The sequence below is a fragment of the Gymnodraco acuticeps genome, unplaced genomic scaffold (genome assembly GCF_902827175.1).
Source record: "Gymnodraco acuticeps unplaced genomic scaffold, fGymAcu1.1, whole genome shotgun sequence".
NCBI lineage: Eukaryota > Metazoa > Chordata > Actinopteri > Perciformes > Bathydraconidae > Gymnodraco > Gymnodraco acuticeps.
Window position 1 is genome coordinate 3,512,774 of NW_022990501.1, and position 19,169 is coordinate 3,531,942.

At 40.9% G+C, this 19,169-nt stretch overlaps 1 protein-coding gene across 10 annotated transcripts in view; it reads left to right on the forward strand.

Moving 5' to 3' along the window:
- The window catches only part of msi2b (musashi RNA-binding protein 2b), a 321,629-nt gene that overhangs the window by 82,090 nt on the left and 220,370 nt on the right, over positions 1-19,169 (forward strand). For all 10 annotated transcript variants that reach the window (XM_034226607.1, XM_034226606.1, XM_034226608.1 and 7 more), the window contains exon 6: positions 9,470-9,562. In XM_034226607.1, the coding sequence (XP_034082498.1) occupies positions 9,470-9,562 (93 nt within the window). The remainder of the gene's footprint in view (positions 1-9,469; positions 9,563-19,169) is intronic.

Consider the following 19,169-nt stretch of genomic DNA (forward strand, 5'->3'; position numbering starts at 1 on the left):
GAGCTGTGTGTGTGTGTGTGTGTGTGTGTGTGTGTGTGTGTGTGTTGTGTGTGTGTGTGTGGTGTGTGTGTGTGTGTGTGTGTGTGTGTGTGTGTGTGTGGTGTGTGTGTGTGTGTGTGTGTGTGTGTGTGTGTGTGTGTGTGTGTGTGTGTGTGTGTGTGTGTGTGTGTGTGTTGTGTGTGTTGTGTGTGTGTGTGTGTGTGTGTGTGTTGTGTGTGTGTGTGTGTGTGTGTATGTGTGTGTGTGTGTGTGTGGGTGTGTGTGTGTGTGTGTGTGTGTGTGTGTGTGTGTGTGTGTGTGTGTGGTGTGTGTGTGTGGTGTGTGTGTGTGTGTGGTGGTGTGTGTGTGTGTGTGTGTGTTGTGTGTGGTGTGTGTGTGTGTGTGTGTGTGTGTGTGTGTGTGATGATTTCTCGTGCTTTCTGGTTGCCTATGAACGAGATCAGAATGCTAGTAATGATATCCTCCTCTCTAGAACGATAACAATCGTGGCTTATACAAAAAAGTGCGATGGCTTTTTTCTCTCCGTCCCATTATTTTTAGGTATGAGAAATGACATACCTGGCAAATGACATATGGGGCTCTGTGTTTACAGCTGTTTGTGTTAGAGGTGGGGGCCATGATAAAGGCTTACACCTTGTAATCATAGCTGGATGTGTGATGTCAGCGACCTGCCTGAGAACTGGCTCGGATAATGGTGTGTGTGTGGTTGGGAGGGAGGGTGATGAGTTAAAGATCCACTAGTACAAATCTGCAGTAAGGAACAGTCAGGTAATGAGGAAAGAACAATGCGAGCAAGGTGGAAGTGTTAGCTTTACTGATGCTGCACTCTTATTCGTATAGTTTTTAGGTGTCATATAAAGTCATAAATGGAAAATGTTATGTTTAGTTTTAACCAAATGCAGCGGTTTTTGATTGCAAACACATTTTGAGCTGTGATTGTTTAGCTTTGCGTTATTTCTTATAATTTAATATCTTATGTATTTGATAGAATACATAATAAACGTGTATCTTGATATCAACATGTGTCTCTAAAAAAACCTACCTGTTCACCACTCAGAGGTGGCTGGCTCTGTTGTGATTGGTCAACAGCTAAGAGACCTCCCGCCCCTTAGCCTATCATGTACAATGTGTTGGAGCGCTAGCCAATAGCAGTGAGAGTGATGTCACTATGTCGCGGAAGAACCATTAACTGAATTTATTGACATTAAAGGGCCCATGTCATGGCCATTTCTACTGATCATAATTCAATTGTTGAGGTAATACTAAACTACATTTATATTGTGCTATTTTCCAAACTCACATTGGTTTCTCATACAGCATCTCTGTATAGTATGTGTATTCACTCTGTCCTAAACGGCTTGTTGGAGCTCCTGCCCCCCCCCCCCTCCCTGTGAGCCCAGTGGCCGTCTGTGAGACAGCGAGACACCGTGGAACTCAGCATGGGCACACATGCACACCCGCAGCCTGGCTGGGAGTTTGTGTGTGTGCCCAGGCTGAGTTCCGCGGTGTCTCGCTGTCTTGCTGACCCCACACCAGTGAGCCAGCTCACAATGTCCCGCTCCTCGCAGCAGCGAGGCTCGCAATGTCCCGCCGTGTGTGTGTGTGAGGAAGTCCGCGGATTGGTCCAAACGTAATGGCTCCGCGGACGTTATGTTACGTCACTATACCCGAAATACGTCACTATACCCAAGAAGTAAACAATGGAAAAAGAGAAATCCCCAACGAGGCGTTCTGGGGCAGCATAGAGTGTTAGAGTTTTACTCGCTACAGGGTGTACTTTGAGGGTTTGTGACTCTGCAGAGCGTTTACATGCATAACAAGCTACATAACACACAAGGGGACGGGTAATAACCAGAAAAGCATGACATGGGACTTTTAATACATTGGGCCAAAGGTAGCACTATATCTTTAGAGTTTGTTGATCTACTAGAATTGACCATACATCATTTATAAATGATTAATTAAAAGTAAGTCTGTCTGGATATGGATATTTTTAGAACAAGCCACAGCAGGTCCGGCATAGACAAATCTGTGCCTGTGTTTTATTTGACTAAAGCTAGGTCCAAAGTAAAAAAGAGAAAAAGATGAACGATAAAGTTGCTTGCTCTCCATAGTTCCCACCAACCAAAGGAGAGCAGCAATGCAACACCTGTTATTTTTCACACTGCTTGACTTTTCTGTTTCCCTTTGTGGCCTCCTGACTTTGAATGGCTCACAGCAGCACCAGTCCACTGTAATATGATTAAAGCAGCCAGCAACAGCTTCTTATTAAGTAAACCGGTATTATTCAAAAGTGTTAACCTACATCTCCCGCATTTATTTTTCTTAATTCAGTCCATCACTTGTTTTTTGCTGAAGAGATGACATTTAGCTATTTAGGTATTACTTCCTCACAGATGAACCTCCTTTTTGTTGGATGAATACACACTTGCAGTTCTGAAAGTGTATTTTTTCACTCAATATTCCAAGTTCAGCAGCAGAAACCTTTAGTTTTTTGCTCCACTGCTTTCCAGACATGTGCAACACACGTCAAAACAGGCACTTTTATGCAAATGAGGTGAGCCGAGGCTGGGCTCATTTACATCTGCAGGCTGAATAAATATCCCGCTAAATTTTAAAAGAAAATCTGCAAAAGTTTTCTCCCCTGATGGTTATTTTGCAACATGCTGTTTGAGGGATCTTTTTGAATTTTAGAATGCAATTTTGTACATGTAATAACAACGAAGCTAATCAAAAATAACCCACTCTAGAAGAAAAAGGCAAAGAAAAAGTTGAAGACACTGATCTATAATCTAATAATTAAGATTTTTCACTCTACTCTGAGCATAATTGGTTTCAGTTTACAACTTTTCCAGTAAAAGCATTACATGTCTTTGTTACCATCTGTCTGCCATTGCCATGCCATTCTCAATGGAATTGAAACGACAACATGCTTAGAGCGATCAGAGCTGGAATTTCCAGATGTGCATAAATATGTTACACATTTCTTCCTTACACTGCCTGCTTTGCTCTTATTTTTCATATCCTTTCAAACAGTGTTCAGATCCCATTTGGGGAGTTTACATTCACATTTTGTCTTTGCAGTGTCGGCTCTGCATGCATGTTCAAAACACTAATGGATTTTTTAAGGTGCTACATAGAGGCTCTTTGAATTTTGTTTGCTGCCACAGGTAGAAGTCCTAAAATGTCTCCAAAAAACAAACCCAATATATCCTGCAATACTAGCTACAGGCTTATATGTTATACTCTTCCCAGAACTAACACAGCAGCCCACTCTTTTAACACGAGAACAAACCAGGAGCTCAATATTCTAAAATATTGCAATGGGGTAAATTTAAAGACATGTACACACACACGCACACACGCACACACACATCTGACAATAGATCAGTTTTCTCAAAGTGATTCAACATGGTCATGACATGAGTGACTTTGATAATAACCATCCTGAAAAAACTAATAAGAATACTCCCAAATGTGCTATTTCACAACACACGCACACACACACGCACACACACACACACACACACACACACACACACACACACACACACACACACACACACACACACACACACACAAACACACACACACACACACACACACACACACACACACACACACACACACACACACACACACACACACACACACACACACACACACACACACACACACACACACACACACACACACACACGTTGTTATTTTTAAACAAAAAATATAGTTTGGGAGTGATTTGTAAAATATCCATAAAGACAAATAAATCTGGTCTGTTTCATATGGATGTTGAAATGTATCCATAGATCTCTTAATTTTGCTCTCAAAGTGCACCAGATTGATGCTTTCAACTTCAACATTTAAAAGGGAGCATGCCCCGGACCCCCCTAGAGGATGTTGGGTCCATCCCACACTTAAATCATGTTCACATGGATAGGAAACTAAATACATATGCACACATCTTGTGTCCATATCTTCATGCCACCACCGTGCACGTGCATGCATGCGCGAGTCATGGTAAGATATCTGGATTCAGAGGTTGCTGTTTCTTTGCACAGCATGAAAGAAAGGCCAAATGAATGGGCTGTGATTTTAGTATTTTTAAGCAGAGGTCAATCATTTGTACGGCCCTAGGAGCATGTTGAAAAAATTGAAATGGCCCTTGAGAGGAAAAAGGTTCCCCACCCCTGCATTAAAGCATACAAAAACATCTCTTAGTAGAAACCATAAATACAATAATGAACCTGTTAATGGGCATCATATGTCTCCTTTAAGTGACGAGCAGCATGACATCTGTAGCTTTTTTCTTCACAGAAAATATGTTTTTTTCTAGGGGATGTATGTTTTGTCGTTCTGTTCGGTTTGTCCTTGTTAGAAACGGCAACAGGTGTCGGTAAGAGTGCAGCAGATGCTTTTTACATTTTCTTCCTGATCCTCTATGTATCTGCTGCACGGCTTCTCCTGCACTAGGGCAGTAATTGTTGCGCACACAGCATCATGTCCTCAAGATATTAGAAACCCATTCATGTGTAAGCACACGCACTCTCAATCATGCACAATCGTAACTCTTCTTACTGTCTCTTAGGAGTGTGCAAAAATAACTGAATGTTTGAAATTGGGTTAAAGGAAAAACTGGGTTGAAGAGTGGTCCATTTTTAAATCTGTCCGCTTGAATTGAAATCTTGTCAAAAAGGATTTTTAAAGTAATACCAGAGCCTCAAAAATCAGAACACATTTTGGAAGGCAAGTGATTAATGCACATGTTCTATTAGATGTAATTACAAGAAGATGCATTTGTTAAAGTGTAAAATTATTTTGTCAAATTAGATTCTATACCAAGGTCATTTCTTCCAACCAACTTGGTTATGTAGTTGACCAAATTAAAAATAACAGCAGTCTATTTCAGTAATCAGGAAATAGCTTTCATATTTTGTGTTGTTTAAAATGCATTAAAACTTTATTTTTGTTTGAGGAACACTTTAGTAAGCTTTCGCACCAAATGGTATAACCATAACCATTAAGGGACACAATATAAGGCTTTGTGGCTTGTCTGTCACCATGGAGAGAAAAATAGAGAAGGTAATTGTGTTGTACCATGGCTCAAGCAATCCCATCAGCCATTGGGCGGACATGTCAAAGTATAAAGACAGGGGCTGAAAACTTGACTGGTTGTAGGCTGATGGAACAACACCGAAAAATGGCCGGGGACTGGGTGGCCCAGAAGGGAAGCAAGACAAACAGCTGATGTAGAGAGGCAAGCAGAGATGAACATTGACTTTTTTTTTTCTTACCTAGATTGGCAATGATAAAAGTGAGTGATGTTGATAAATAGTCGCACAGCCATTTTATCAGCAGCTGTCTGGCTTGGGGTTGCCGGAGGCAGCATCCAAGGCTGATAACCTTTGTGGCCTGAGGCATGATGTTGGGAAGGGGAGGAGGAGGACGGGGGGCAGTAGATGATGCAGCTTCTGGCTCTTGGCCAGTCTATAACCAGTATCTGTCAAACATTGCAAAGTAGTACAAAAAACAGCATAATCTCCCATAAGCTTCACTGAGAGCCTGTAATGCTCATTACATACAGCATGAAATAGTGTTATTTTTATGAAGAATGTAAGCAATTTAGTAACCTATGATGAGTCAGTTTAAAAGAAAAATCATCCTAACTGGAGGTCTCAAAAATTGACCACAAAAAAGGAAAATGCATATCCTCTATAGGTAAATGTGTTGAGCTATATTAATTTTAAGATGGGATATCTGTGCAAAACAGTTGAAGCCACACAAACAAACGTACACACATGCACAGGGCCCGTTGCCGCAGAGCTTGTGTGTCCATCTGTGCAGCCCTCAGAACGAATTAAGGAGAAGGCGAGAGTGCGGGCAAATGGGTATTTAAAATGTTTCAACTCAAAATTGAAGCATCCTTGGTCGTCCTTTAAAAGACCAGCGATCAAGTCATTTGAAACAAATATCAACTGATAACAGTCCAATCAATCTGAGGACCATCCTGACCAATATGGGGCAATAGAGTTCAGAATAGCTTACAAAAAAACATAACATAATCAATGACATTTCACCACCTGTAAATAAAGACAGTGCTCTTCAAAATGCGTTGCAAAAGCGAATTGAGTCAATAGAATGACAGATAAAAATGAATTGGGCTTTTGTTTTTGTCATTTTGCCTTCATTTCTTAAAGAAATTACAGTTTAATGGCTGTTGATACATCATGGGCAAACTTGTTTGTTTTTCTGGACACTTCCCATTTTACGGCATCTCAGACCAAGCCTGACACACTCGTCACAGCTTTCCTCCATCAAAGACACACTCTGTCTACCTCAAGAGGGCTTTAACAGCTGTGATTTGAGATGATCATTACCATGGTTACCAATACCATGACCATTACCAGTTTCGTTAATAAGTAGTATTTAAAATGATAACTGTTAGCCTGTCATACAATATTCCCAGTGTGTATTGCTCAGTGTACACCTACAGTTGATTGATTGTCAGAATGCCATTGCTAATTACTAGGGCTGTCAAGTTAACGCGTTAAAAAAAATTAACGCCACTAATTATTTTAACGCGATTAACGCATGTGTATTTTTTTCCTCGGCCGCCCCGTAGTTTCAGAGCGCATCGAGTTTAAAATACCATCTACAAGCTGATGCTGACAGCCCCGCTCCTGCTGCCCGCTTGCGGCAGACCACACTTCCACGCTCACCGGCAGGCACCGACTGGCCATCGGGAGGACCGGAGGGTGTGTGTATGTGTGGCTCAAGCGAGCGAGAGAGAGACCTTACGTGCATTGTTGTTGTTAGCATCTGGTGCTAGCTAGCTGCGCGAACAGATATAAGGAGCTGTTTAAATGAAAACAGAGGAGCGACATTTCGCCACAACTGCGCCGAGCACTTGACTTTATGCAGGAAGCCAGACAGTGGGACATTGTACGAAAAGTCAGCACACTCAGCACGGATAGTGCGCAACATGATTGCAGCGTCCAGGCAGCTCCGGTTCGAGCATATGCCTTGAGTTGCACATAGCTCCAACGATCCATCTCTCTCACACACACACACACACACACACACACACACACACACACACACACACACACACACACACACACACACACACACACACACACACACACACACACACACACACACACACACACACACACACACACACACACACACACACACACACACACACACACACACACCATTTGTATTGTAGGTTCCAGATTGAATTGAGGCGAATATTTGTAATGTTCAGAAGTTGTTGTGTTTAATATTCATGAGGATATTTGTGATTGTTCAAATGCTAATAAACATTAGCATAAAGCATATTTGTCCACTCATATGTTGATAAGAGTATTAAAAACTTGAAAAATATTCCTCTAAGGTACATTTAGAACAGATAAAAAATGTGCGATTAATCGCGATGAACTATGGACAATCATGCGATTAATCGCGATTAAATATTTTAATCGACTGACAGCCCTACTAATTACCTTAAACACTGTATTTGCATATTTCAACTTTGGCCCATTTCACATTTTCAGTGAAAGATCCATGCTTATATTTGTACAGATTTCTAGAATAAACTCTTGCTGTTTCCTTTTGTGATTTAGTGTTCGTATTGCACTCACACATATTTCCAGCAATTTAGCCCTGAAGTACATGCTGAGCTCCTCTCTGTTATTCATGTTTAAATTGCAGTTATACATTTAAACTACTGAATAAATGTAGACCACTAAAATGTATTAGTATATTTCTTTGTCGTCTTCATTACATTTTCTGGTTAAACAATATAATATAATGAGAAAAACATAGAAGATCACAGAAGCAAGAATCCGGCCCATGAGTGGGAGGCTGTGTGCATATGTGCAGGCGATGTGCCTGTGAGACTGTGTGCACCTGGAGAGCACTTGACAGATGGTTACTTCAGCTCGAGCTGAATGTAGCTTCTTTTTTCTCAGCGTTAAGACTCTTTCATAGATTGAAAGTGTTTCGGTCAGCATTTTGATCAAGGTAGACTCTTTCAACCTTCTTTTATAGTTCGCTGTGCATCTCTGGAGTATGTTTATCCTGCCCCGGCCATTTCTTTTTCTTTGATTCTCATTCTTGCCAGCCGAGTGAGATCAGAGCTGTGACTCTCTCTGCTGCCTTTTTATGCTCCTTTTTTGTTTGTCACTAAGATTACAGAGCAGTGCGCCAGAAATCATTATTTGCCACGTAAATACTGTAGCATAGATTTAAATGGAGACAGTAAGGATTGCCTATGGTAAACGGTGCTTCTGGCTCTTGTCCATCAAACCTCTCCCGTGGTAAAGTTGCCCATATGGAATGTGTAAATTAGACTTGAATTGCACAAACAATCATTACATTCCTGTCCTTATTATTTATTTACTGATATCCCAGGGTTCATGATACTACTGATTGTCGGGACCATTTGGGCAAGTTGTGAGGTAATCAGCCTGATTGCTGTAAACATATACATACTGAGCTCAACATTATGCGTAATGCAGAATGCACCATCGATGCTATGACTACATGAATGGGTGGACAATTCCAAGTTGATTTGGGATTTATAAATAAAACTGCACACTGGCAGGCATACACACGTCTTTTTCAACTCAGAATATTTTTTGGCATACATGTATTTCCTCATTTGTATGTGTGCAAACATTTAGTGTTGATTATGAGACCCCAGAACATCAGTTAAGACTATTACTGTACCATTTAGAGCCATAACCTCACCCTGTGAAAATCCTGTTTCAGAGGTCTGACTTTTAGGAAAAGATTGTTGCTACCATTTCATTAGTTCAGCTTCATTTTTAATCGTGTGCAAAAAAGAAATAGTGCCTCGCAGATTTTACACTGACAGCAGTGTTGAAGTGTTACTGTATTTCCCTGAGAAATTGTCCTACTAAATTTAGCATGTGCTCTCAGCAGCAGATGTTCGTGCCCTTTTTGATGCCGTGGGTAATAATCCTTAATATTCTTGCTGTTTGAAACTAAATGAGTCTTTAATGCACTCTGATTCCATCTTCCAGCACTCATTAATTGTTTTGCTTTTTCGGAAGTCCATCAATTATTTCTTTTTTTTAAGTGTTGCTAAAATTAAAAAAAACTTTTGGGATGATATGCATGTCTTCCATTCTGTGACGGTCTGTTTTGCTTAGAGCTTCCATTGGAAATGTCCCAGTGATGGGAAATTCACAGAACTGCTATGTGTAACCAAGAGTAATTTTCCTGCCAATACCTTCAGTATTTGTGACCTTGCTATAATACGAGAGTGTTTTTGAAAATGTTTCGTGTGAATCTGTTTATTCCTGTTCAGCAACAATGTATCCTCACTCCCTCATATCACAGGTGCTGCTCACTCAGTGCATTTGAAGCCTCATTAAAGGTGTTGTGCAAGGCATTTGAAGCCTCATTGCTAATCCTCTCCTCTCGCCCTTTTTTGTTCCAGATGGTCACAAGAACAAAGAAAATATTTGTGGGTGGCTTGTCAGCCAATACAGTAGTGGAAGATGTGAAGCAGTATTTTGAACAGTTCGGGAAGGTAAGACAGTTTTATTATTATTTCTCCTGCAAAGTGTTGTCACACTATCCAACATTTCAGCTCTCTTTGACACAATTGCAATGTACACATGACATTGATATCATCATTAAGAGTGACATATGCTAACCTGATAATTACACAGTCTGTGCCCACTGTCACTGGTGACATTTTAGACCACATGGCCAACACTCGGATCATTACAGCAATCATGAATTTGAGCATTAAAAGGGACATATATAATATTATTTCCAGTGCTAGTGTGTATACATTTGGGTATACCCCCCTGTATCTTAATTACTTCCTTGAGAACTATCATTGCAAAGGTGCAATATACTGTATTTTTCTTGCAAGCCAATCACATCAAACTGGGCTTTTTCCTGAGAGGTTCTTAAATGGGCCCTATTATGCTAATTGTAGGTTAATATTTGTATTATCTGCCTCTACTGTGACATGTCTCCATAGTTTAATGTTCAAAAAGCTCTTACAATGTACAATGTGTTGGAGCGCTAGCCAATAGAAGCACATTCTCACATAGTGATGTCACTGTGTTCCTGAATTAAACAAAGTAGTGAGTCCAATGGATGCATTTCCAGCAGGGGGGGTCTCCCTTAACGGAGACCCTTTAACCCTTTAACATGTTAAACCTTTTTTTTCATGAAACTGTGTCTCAGGGCTTCTTAATATTTAACAACCTATTAATGTGTCGTACCCACTTAACGGGAAGAAAATCAGCTAACTGACGATATTAACCATTTTTAGCTAAACGAAACACAAGGGTAATAGCAAGCCTCTGAATTAGCACTGAGCGAAAAAATGCTAACGCACTTAGCACAGAACTCACGGTAGAAATATTGTATTACTTATCAGATCTGCGCAAACAAGATATCAGATTAAAGCTGAGATTCCACAGATTCTAGAGGTATATGTATCATCACTGTGCGACCAAAACTCAGAGCAGCGAAGGTAAACCCAGACAACACACAACGTAGCTTTACGGAGCCAAAACGGCAAATAAATCTTACCTTTGCTGTTTTCTGATCAAAAGTCGTGTTCAATGGCATTAAAACGATAAAAACGCTGCTGAATGTTAATCTAATGTGTCTGTGTCACTTTTAAATGTTTACTGATAATCCATCATTACATTTTGGTCAAAAATGAGATTTCATATAGCTGCTATTAGAGCTACAACCCAGCTTCCGGTTTTGGGCAAAGTGCGTGCGCATCAATCTCACTCCTCAATGGTAATGTTTAGATGGATTCTAGGAACTTCCCCTCGATTATATTGGCTCTAACGGTTCAAAAGAGGTGTCAATCAGCAAAATCGACCGAGGGGGGCCGAAACCACCCAAATGACCCCAGAAGGGTTTTTATTTTGCTAAATCTCTCTAAAAAGGTCAAATGTCACTTGTTTTGCATCAATCTTGATACAGGGTAATTATTAAATGTTATAGTTTGGATTCCTAAAGCTTTTAGTCTACTATCCCATCATTCCTCGGGTGAGGAGACCAGGTGCGCTGATTGAGACCGGAAAGTTTGGCATGGGAAGCGCTTCGGTTTGTTAGCCGCAAAGCTAAAGAGGTGCCAACTTACTGTTGGTAGCAGTAAATAAACAAAACAATCACAGAGAAACAAACAACTAAAACTCATGGGACCCAAGAAGACCCAGTCGGCTGAGGAGGTCGACGAGATCAAAAAGTCGCTCGACTTTCTAGCCGGAGAAATCTCTGCTGTCAGGCTACAACAGAAGGGCATCTTGGACCTGGTTGAGGAGGTGAAAATACTACGGATTCAGAACGCGGAAAAAGACAAGCGTCTAGAATACCTGGAAAACAGGGTGGAGGACTTGGAGCAGTACACCCGGATAAATGACGTGATCATCACCGGGCTCAAAGTAAAGCCCCGGTCGTATGCCTGGGCTGTGGGCGCTGACGCCGGGGGGAGCCCGGGGAACTGGATGCTAGCTCCAGGGAGCAACAGGTGGCTGCTTTCCTACAGTCCAATGGGATACAACTGGATTGCAATAACATCGAGGCATGTCACCCGCTACCCAGGCGGAAGGACAGCGACAATCAGGCTATCATACTGAGGTTTGTGAACGGAAAACACAAGACCAGTCTGCTAAAACAGGGAAGAAAGCTGAAAGGATCAGATGTCTATATGAATGATAATTTAACTAAGCGCAACGCTGACATAGCTAGAAAAGCGCGTTACCTAAAGAAACAGAGACAAATTCAAAACACTTGGACTTCAAACTGTAAAATATTTATTAAACTAAATGGAACACCAGAGGAAGCAAAAGTGCTGGTCATCAGGAATGTCATGGATTTGGACAGATACCAGTGATCATCATCATACACCGGACTGTGAGGTAACACACACACAAAGCCATGGCGCACACTGACGACACCTGCTCATATACATCTGAAGTCAATAGTGACATAACTCAGAGGATAAAGGATAATGATCAATTGGAACTAAAAACATTCGAGTACACTGATCACAAGCTACATGACTTGGAACATGAAACTGATCCGGACAATAACTTTTTCGTCAACAACAACATCTGCTACTACTACACTGATGAACAATACAACCAGAACATCGAATCAAATGGCAAATTATCAATCATCCATTTTAATAGCAGAAGCCTGTATACAAACTTTAACAACATCAGAGAATATTTACATACATTTACTAATCAATTCAACATAATTGCTATTTCTGAAACATGGATCAACAACAAAAAGGACACAGACTTTGAGCTGGATGGATATGAGCTCAGATACAAAAATAGATCAAATAAGGAGGAGGAGTAGTTGCCATCTATGTGGATACAACTCTGCACTTTAGTGTGGTGGAGAGTATGACAACTGTGGTTGACAACCTATTAGAAAGTATAACAATTGAAATCTACAAGGAGAAAAATAAAAATGTCATTAGCTGTATATATAGGACACCAGGGTCAAGCATTGACACTTTCACGGATTGGATGGAGGGCAAGTATATCATTATACTTGAGTAAAACAAATGAATGATGTTCGGTAAACATAGAACAAAAACACAAATGCAAATACAAATAGATGGGGTTGAAATTGAAAGAGTCCATGAAATTAAATTTCTTGGGGTAATAATAGATGACACAATAAGTTGGAAATTACACATAAAACATGTACAATCAAAGCTGTCAAGAAGCATTTCCATACTAAACAAAGTAAAACAAGTTCTAGATCAGAAATCACTTTGCATTCTCTACTGTACACTAGTCTTACCATATCTGAATTACTGTGCTGAAATCTGGGGCAATAACTACGAACATACGAATCATTCACAATGCCAAATACCTTGATCACACTAACACATTATTCCTGCAGTCAAAATTGTTAAAATTCACAGAATTCCAAACGGCAAAAATCATGTTTAAGGCTAATCATAACGTTTTACCAGGAAACATCCAAAAAGTATTCACTCAACGAGTGGGGGGATATAGTTCAAGGAGACAATTTCAATTCAAAATTCATAGGGTCCGTACAACCAGAAGAACTTTTTGTATCTCAGCCTGTGGAGTGAGACCATGGAACAGTGTGAATGTGGAGCTAAAGCGATGTCCAGACATTAACCAGTTCAAGAGGAAATACAGAGAAATTATTTTCTAGAGGTACAGGGATGGGGAAGGTGTTTGACTATGTGTATATGTGTGAGTATGTAGGTGTGTATATGTGCATATATGTATATCAGTGTATATATGTGTATGTATATGTGTATATGTCAATCAACAGGTGAAGCAGATTAATAATACTAATATCAATAATAATGCATAAAAATGATAATTATTGCAGATTATAGATTATCAATAAATCATATAGGAACAAGGGGGTGAGATTAAATAAGTTATACTTCTTCTCACTCCTTTTCGAACACTAGATGTGGCACTGTTTATGTTGCTAATGCTGTTGTTGTTGTTGTTGTAAATGTCATTTTTTGTTTTGATTTCTCTTACATGACTATGCACTGCAACATTTGTTTTGTAATTATTTATTTTACTTGTTCGAAATAAATGTATCAATCAATCAATTCAAGGGTGGTTTTCACTATGAGTAATGTTTTTCTTTGGGACAGACACTATAATTTGTTCAATCTGAATTTACTTTAAAATAAAAACATTCTATATTGATTCTGACTTTTCTACATCCAACTCACATGTGTATCCTTGCTTTGAGAAAAAAGATGATTCATTTACCCCTTTTAGAAGGGAAAATATGGTCATTTGTTCTGGGAATGTCATTTTCGAGCCTGAGACCTGAAAAACAGGCTTGGGGCTTAACAGGTTAAAGGGACAGGAGCTAAAACAGAGCATTCAGACAGTAGGTGAATTCAGTTATACTTTTTTTACATTAAAGCATGTAAATATGTTTAACTCGGAACCCAAAATACGAGTATGAACGAGAAAAGGAGCATTATATGTCTCCTTTATAAGAAGCCAGCAGCAGCAGTTTGGCTCCTTTCCTGACAATGAGACAAATACATCTCTATATTGTGACAAGCAAACAACAGAAGATATGGCAATAGCTTCACACTGCCCACCATGCCTGGTCAACAACATGCATTTGGCTCACAGAGCAAACAAGCAATGACAAACAAATGCCATAACCAAACCGTCCTCTGCTAAAAAAAAAAAAAAATTGCATTTTTTTTCTCATCTATGGTAGTATGGCATTGAAATGAAATGTAAAAACAAGGGATTCGAAGTTTTGATATTGTGGCAACATTATCCCGGTGTGGTCTGAATGAAACATAGACGGTTAATTCATCAGAGACTCATATTCAGCTTTTTGTTCCTGTCTGCTGCAGCAGTTTCTACACGCTGTTCTCATGAACACCACCCCCAGCAGAGCGGAGGGAGGCACATATGCACACACACACACACACACACACACACACACACCACACACACACACACACACACACACACACACACACACACACACACACACACACACACACACACACACACACACACACACACCACACACACCACACACACACACACACACACACACACACACACACACACACACACACACACACACACACACATACACACATACACACATACACACATACACACACACACACACACACACTCTCTTGAGCTCATGCACACGCACACACACAAACATGGTTTGATACAGTGGCAGCATTTCACAGATAATGTCCCCACACTGAGCGGAGATCCATTTCCCTCATGTCATATTCCACATCAGTCAAGGTCACCTTCAGCTCATATAGTCCCTGTAACATCAGCACTTGACCTTGAGTTTAAACAATTTCACTGAGGATGGATTTTTTCATAGGCACATAATGTACCATGTCCTGAAGGAGACAAACGAGCTGTTGTAGATTAATAGAAACTATATATATAGATATTTTCTCGACTTAAAGTGAGCAAGTTGAAGGACTTTGTTTAGCTCTTTATCTGCAGAAGTGGCTTTAAAGACCGCGCCATGGCCTGGTCTGCCGTTCCAAATAAAGATGGCTTATTTGCACAATAGAACGCGGCAAGCAGATATCCAGCGCAACTTTGCAATCAATGGATCTGAGAAAGGGCTCGAAATGATTTTCGACTTGATTGAATGACATAATTGACTTGATTATACAAAGTTTTTTCCTCCTCGAGGAATCCTCAAATGCTTAGGAGGAAACAAACAAATCAGACTGATTGAGCGAGATCTTGTGCATGTTTCTGTGTGTGCTTTTATAGCCTACTTGTGCATGCTCGGATGTCTCTGCAGTACTGTTCTCGCCATGCGTGAGTGTGTCAACGATTAAGTGTATTTATGTGGGTGCATGATTAGGGGTGCGCGTGTGTGTGAGCAGGTTTGAGTGTCTCCTGCAAAAAGGAAATCAGAGGAGATATTGGGAGCTGTGTGGCAGACACGATACAGAGCAAAACGAAGAATCAGTCTCTCTGTGTTTAGTGTGTGTCCTTCCTTTCTGCCTAACACATCCCGGGATTTATTAAATAACCTGCCTGTCACTGCAACCTAGCATTATCGCCACACACACACACACCACTCTGAGGACTTATCCGCAAAAGGAAAACCAATTAATTCAGTTTCCCCTCCATTGAATCTTGGTTGCAGTGTGTCTGTCTATATGTGCATGTCAAGGGGGACATTAGCCGCCATGGTTGCAGGGCAGCTAGTCATCTTATATTTCTGTTTCGCAGCACTTATCAATCATCACGCAAGTGCGGCTTAAGGCAACGGCAAATGTTCTTCCTCTTCGGGAACAAGCCCTGATATTATTTTGCTGTGTATCTATGTGTGTGTGCTTCGGCATAGGCCAATTAGCAGGATGTGGTCCACAGAGATGTCGGTGGTTGGGAGGCAGTGGAGGGGAAACAGCTGGTGTGGCCACAATTGGGTCACAGGTTCTGTCTGTAACCTCCACACTTCCCTCCCCACTCCAGTCCCTCCCTTCTGTCTCCATTCTGTCAGGGGGAGAGGTGGCGTTTGTTATGGGGAGAGGCTGACAGCTCTCCGGCACATCAGTCTCGGCGCCACTCTCAAAGCTGTCACCATTAGAAAAGAGCACATGCCCGAGACCCGGCACAACTTCCTCCAACAGCCATTTTCTCTCCTTTTCACTCGCCTACAGTACATGCCTATGGTGTGCATTTGAAGTGATTGTGACAGTCGTTTGAACGGAACTGAAGTGTGGTTCTGTTTGACTGATTCTAATGCATCTCAGATGGATCCCATTACCTGCCTAATAGTAGCCACTAGGGGTGTAACGGTATCCGTATTCGTCCCGTATTGTCACGGTTCGGACGTCACGGTTCGGCACATGCAGTCACACGACGAATACGCCTTTTTTTTACGATTCGGAAAAAAGTCTGTCATTCAGGGCAGTATCCACTACACTATATATAATCCAGGGGGCGGTATTGCGCCTAAAAGCTGTTTGCCAGCCGCCCTTAAACAACAAATGAAGAACAAGAAGAAACACAACAACAAAATACAAGAAGAAGAAAAGTTAGTATGGCGATTTCAGTTAAAACACAGAAGCTAGAACCCACCTGCTTCTTTTAAATCAGCTGTGTGGGAACATTTCGGGTTCCCTGTGGACTACAATAACGATGAAGTGTGCGAGTGGTGGATCAGACGAGGACGGTGTGTCGGCGTTGTTCGATAGCGGTGCGGTATGCTAATGGAAACACACGCCAAACATGCTAAATCATATCAGAAGGCATCACTCAGATTTGCCAATCACTGGAGCCCGGCAAAAGACAACAGCAGTTCAGCAGCTGATCCCCGCTGTTTTTAATAAACCAATAGACATGAGAGCCGAGAGACCAAAATAAATAACGGAAGCTTTTGGCATATGTTTTTCAGCCATTATAGATAATATGGCCATCTGAGTGTGTGTGGTACTGTTTGTCGTTTGTTTTTAACTGTTTAATACAGTTCACTGTTCGAAATGGGGGGGGGGAGCCAGGGGGAGCCAAGCTCCCCCGAAGAGGGAGGGAGCTCCCCTGAAAGCCGACTTTGTAATAAATAGGGGGAGCCCAAAACAATCGTGAATATTTGTGTCACACAGATTAGAAATGTTGAGTTTCTGTAAATAACAGTTCTTGAAATAAATAATAGTTATTGTTCATTACAGTTTCTGAATATTTGTTTTATATTTGTGAATATTTCTGGGTGTTGCCATCTGTACGTGGCGGCGCTGCATTCTTTACGCTACTTGCGTTGATATGGTTACGGTGGCGATGCCGGCGCGGTATTTGAAATGTTCATATTGATATTTTTTTAACTCTGGCTTTGTAATAAAAAATATGGCAAAGCGAAAACAGCCAAGCGTCACAGCTTTTGGATTCACAAGCAAAGAAGTGAAGGAGTCTAAAAATGACAACGTGAACGGAAAACAACTTTTAGTTGGCCGGCTGTAAGCGGCGTTAGGGTCGAGTTTGACAGCTCCACACCGAGGGAGAGGGCTGCCGATGCGGAGCCTGAAGAGATGGGACTTAGTGTGATGACACCTTTTATTTTGGATCTGACGTACCAGCAGAGCCCTGCCCAGGCATGAAAAGGCAGTCGAAGGCATAATTAGCTGCGGTTGCTAATGCTTCCTCATTGGTTTATTGTAATCAGCTTTTGAGTGCACCTCATAATGCCCTTGTTGGGCTAAGCTGAAACAACTCCAGCTCACTGACTCCGTCCCCGCACTACTGTCCATCGGCTGCAGTGTGCAAGCCCGAAGCTGACTTAGTTTAATCAGAGATACTTGCTTCCATGTCACTGGGCTGCCACAATGGTCCCTTTATGTCCAGGCTGTCCTGGTGCTCATGCTCCACTGGTCCAGAGCCAGATCCTGGAGGTGGAGCTGAATGGGAGGAGGATGAGGAGGAGCTTAACCAGTTCACTGCCACTGGGCTCAGGAGGGATGCAAGGTAGACACAAAAGGTCACCGCTTCGACAGGCAAAGCAGAGTCCTAAGATGAGACAATGGTCTCAATGTTGGAAAGCAAAGAGCGATGACACCTGTTGGAGGACGTCGGACAGATATCGATAGTAGCGAGCTGTTGGACAGTGATCATTGTCAGAGAAGAGATGAGCGTCTGCATACGTTCTCTCATACTTTCACTGAGAGTAACAGATGAGAGGAAATAACAAAAGCAATGGAAAAAAAGATCCTTGGTTAGTGCCTTGAATTTGTTCTGGGCCTTTGGTAATCTAATACCACGGCTGACATTTTGCGTACCCTTAGATTTTCTAAATGGCAGAGAAATAGCCCTGTGACCATGACCAAGACTGTATTAATTCATTTTGCATACCTTTCCAAGTGCTTAGGCCTTAACACATTTAGGGAAAACAAAACTGGCTCAATGGCAAATGACACCTGTGGTGATTATTACTGTAAAATATGTTCTGTGGATACTGATCTTTAAAGGACAATATATCCAAGTACACTTTAGAAAAGGACATCAGTGAAATTAGTGTCATAATTTGTGTTTTTCATTTAAATAAGTAGTTTTGTCTTATTCGAGAATGTGGATTTAACCTACTTTTAATATCATACCTTACAAGGTGCTACTAAATCAATGATGGTGTTATCAGTTTGATTACAGAATTACATTTTATACCTTCAATGACAATGCAATAAGGCACTTATAGGGACTGTTAAACTAGATACTATGAATGTATGTTGCCAAGAATCTAGCAATATAAAATCAATATCAATTCCGATATGTTTTGTTGATAGATTGAAGGAAACCTGTCATAAAGAACACACCACCATATGCTAACAATTGGAGGAAAACTATGGGAACAGTGATTTGCATTTATCACAGTCTTTTTAACATCCAACATCAAAGCTCTCCATTGAATAGGCACATACACATACAGGGTGCATATCTTTACATATTAAAATATTGACAGATTAAATTATTACATGTTAATATGCTTTTTTTTCTTGAGAAATTATAGAAAACAAACTATTTTCTTACACCTCTTCTGGAAACTGTGAAGTGCACTTTAAATGCACTTCGGACTGAGGATATGAATTTCTGAAGAAAGCAAAAACCCTAAGTACACAATTGCGTCAT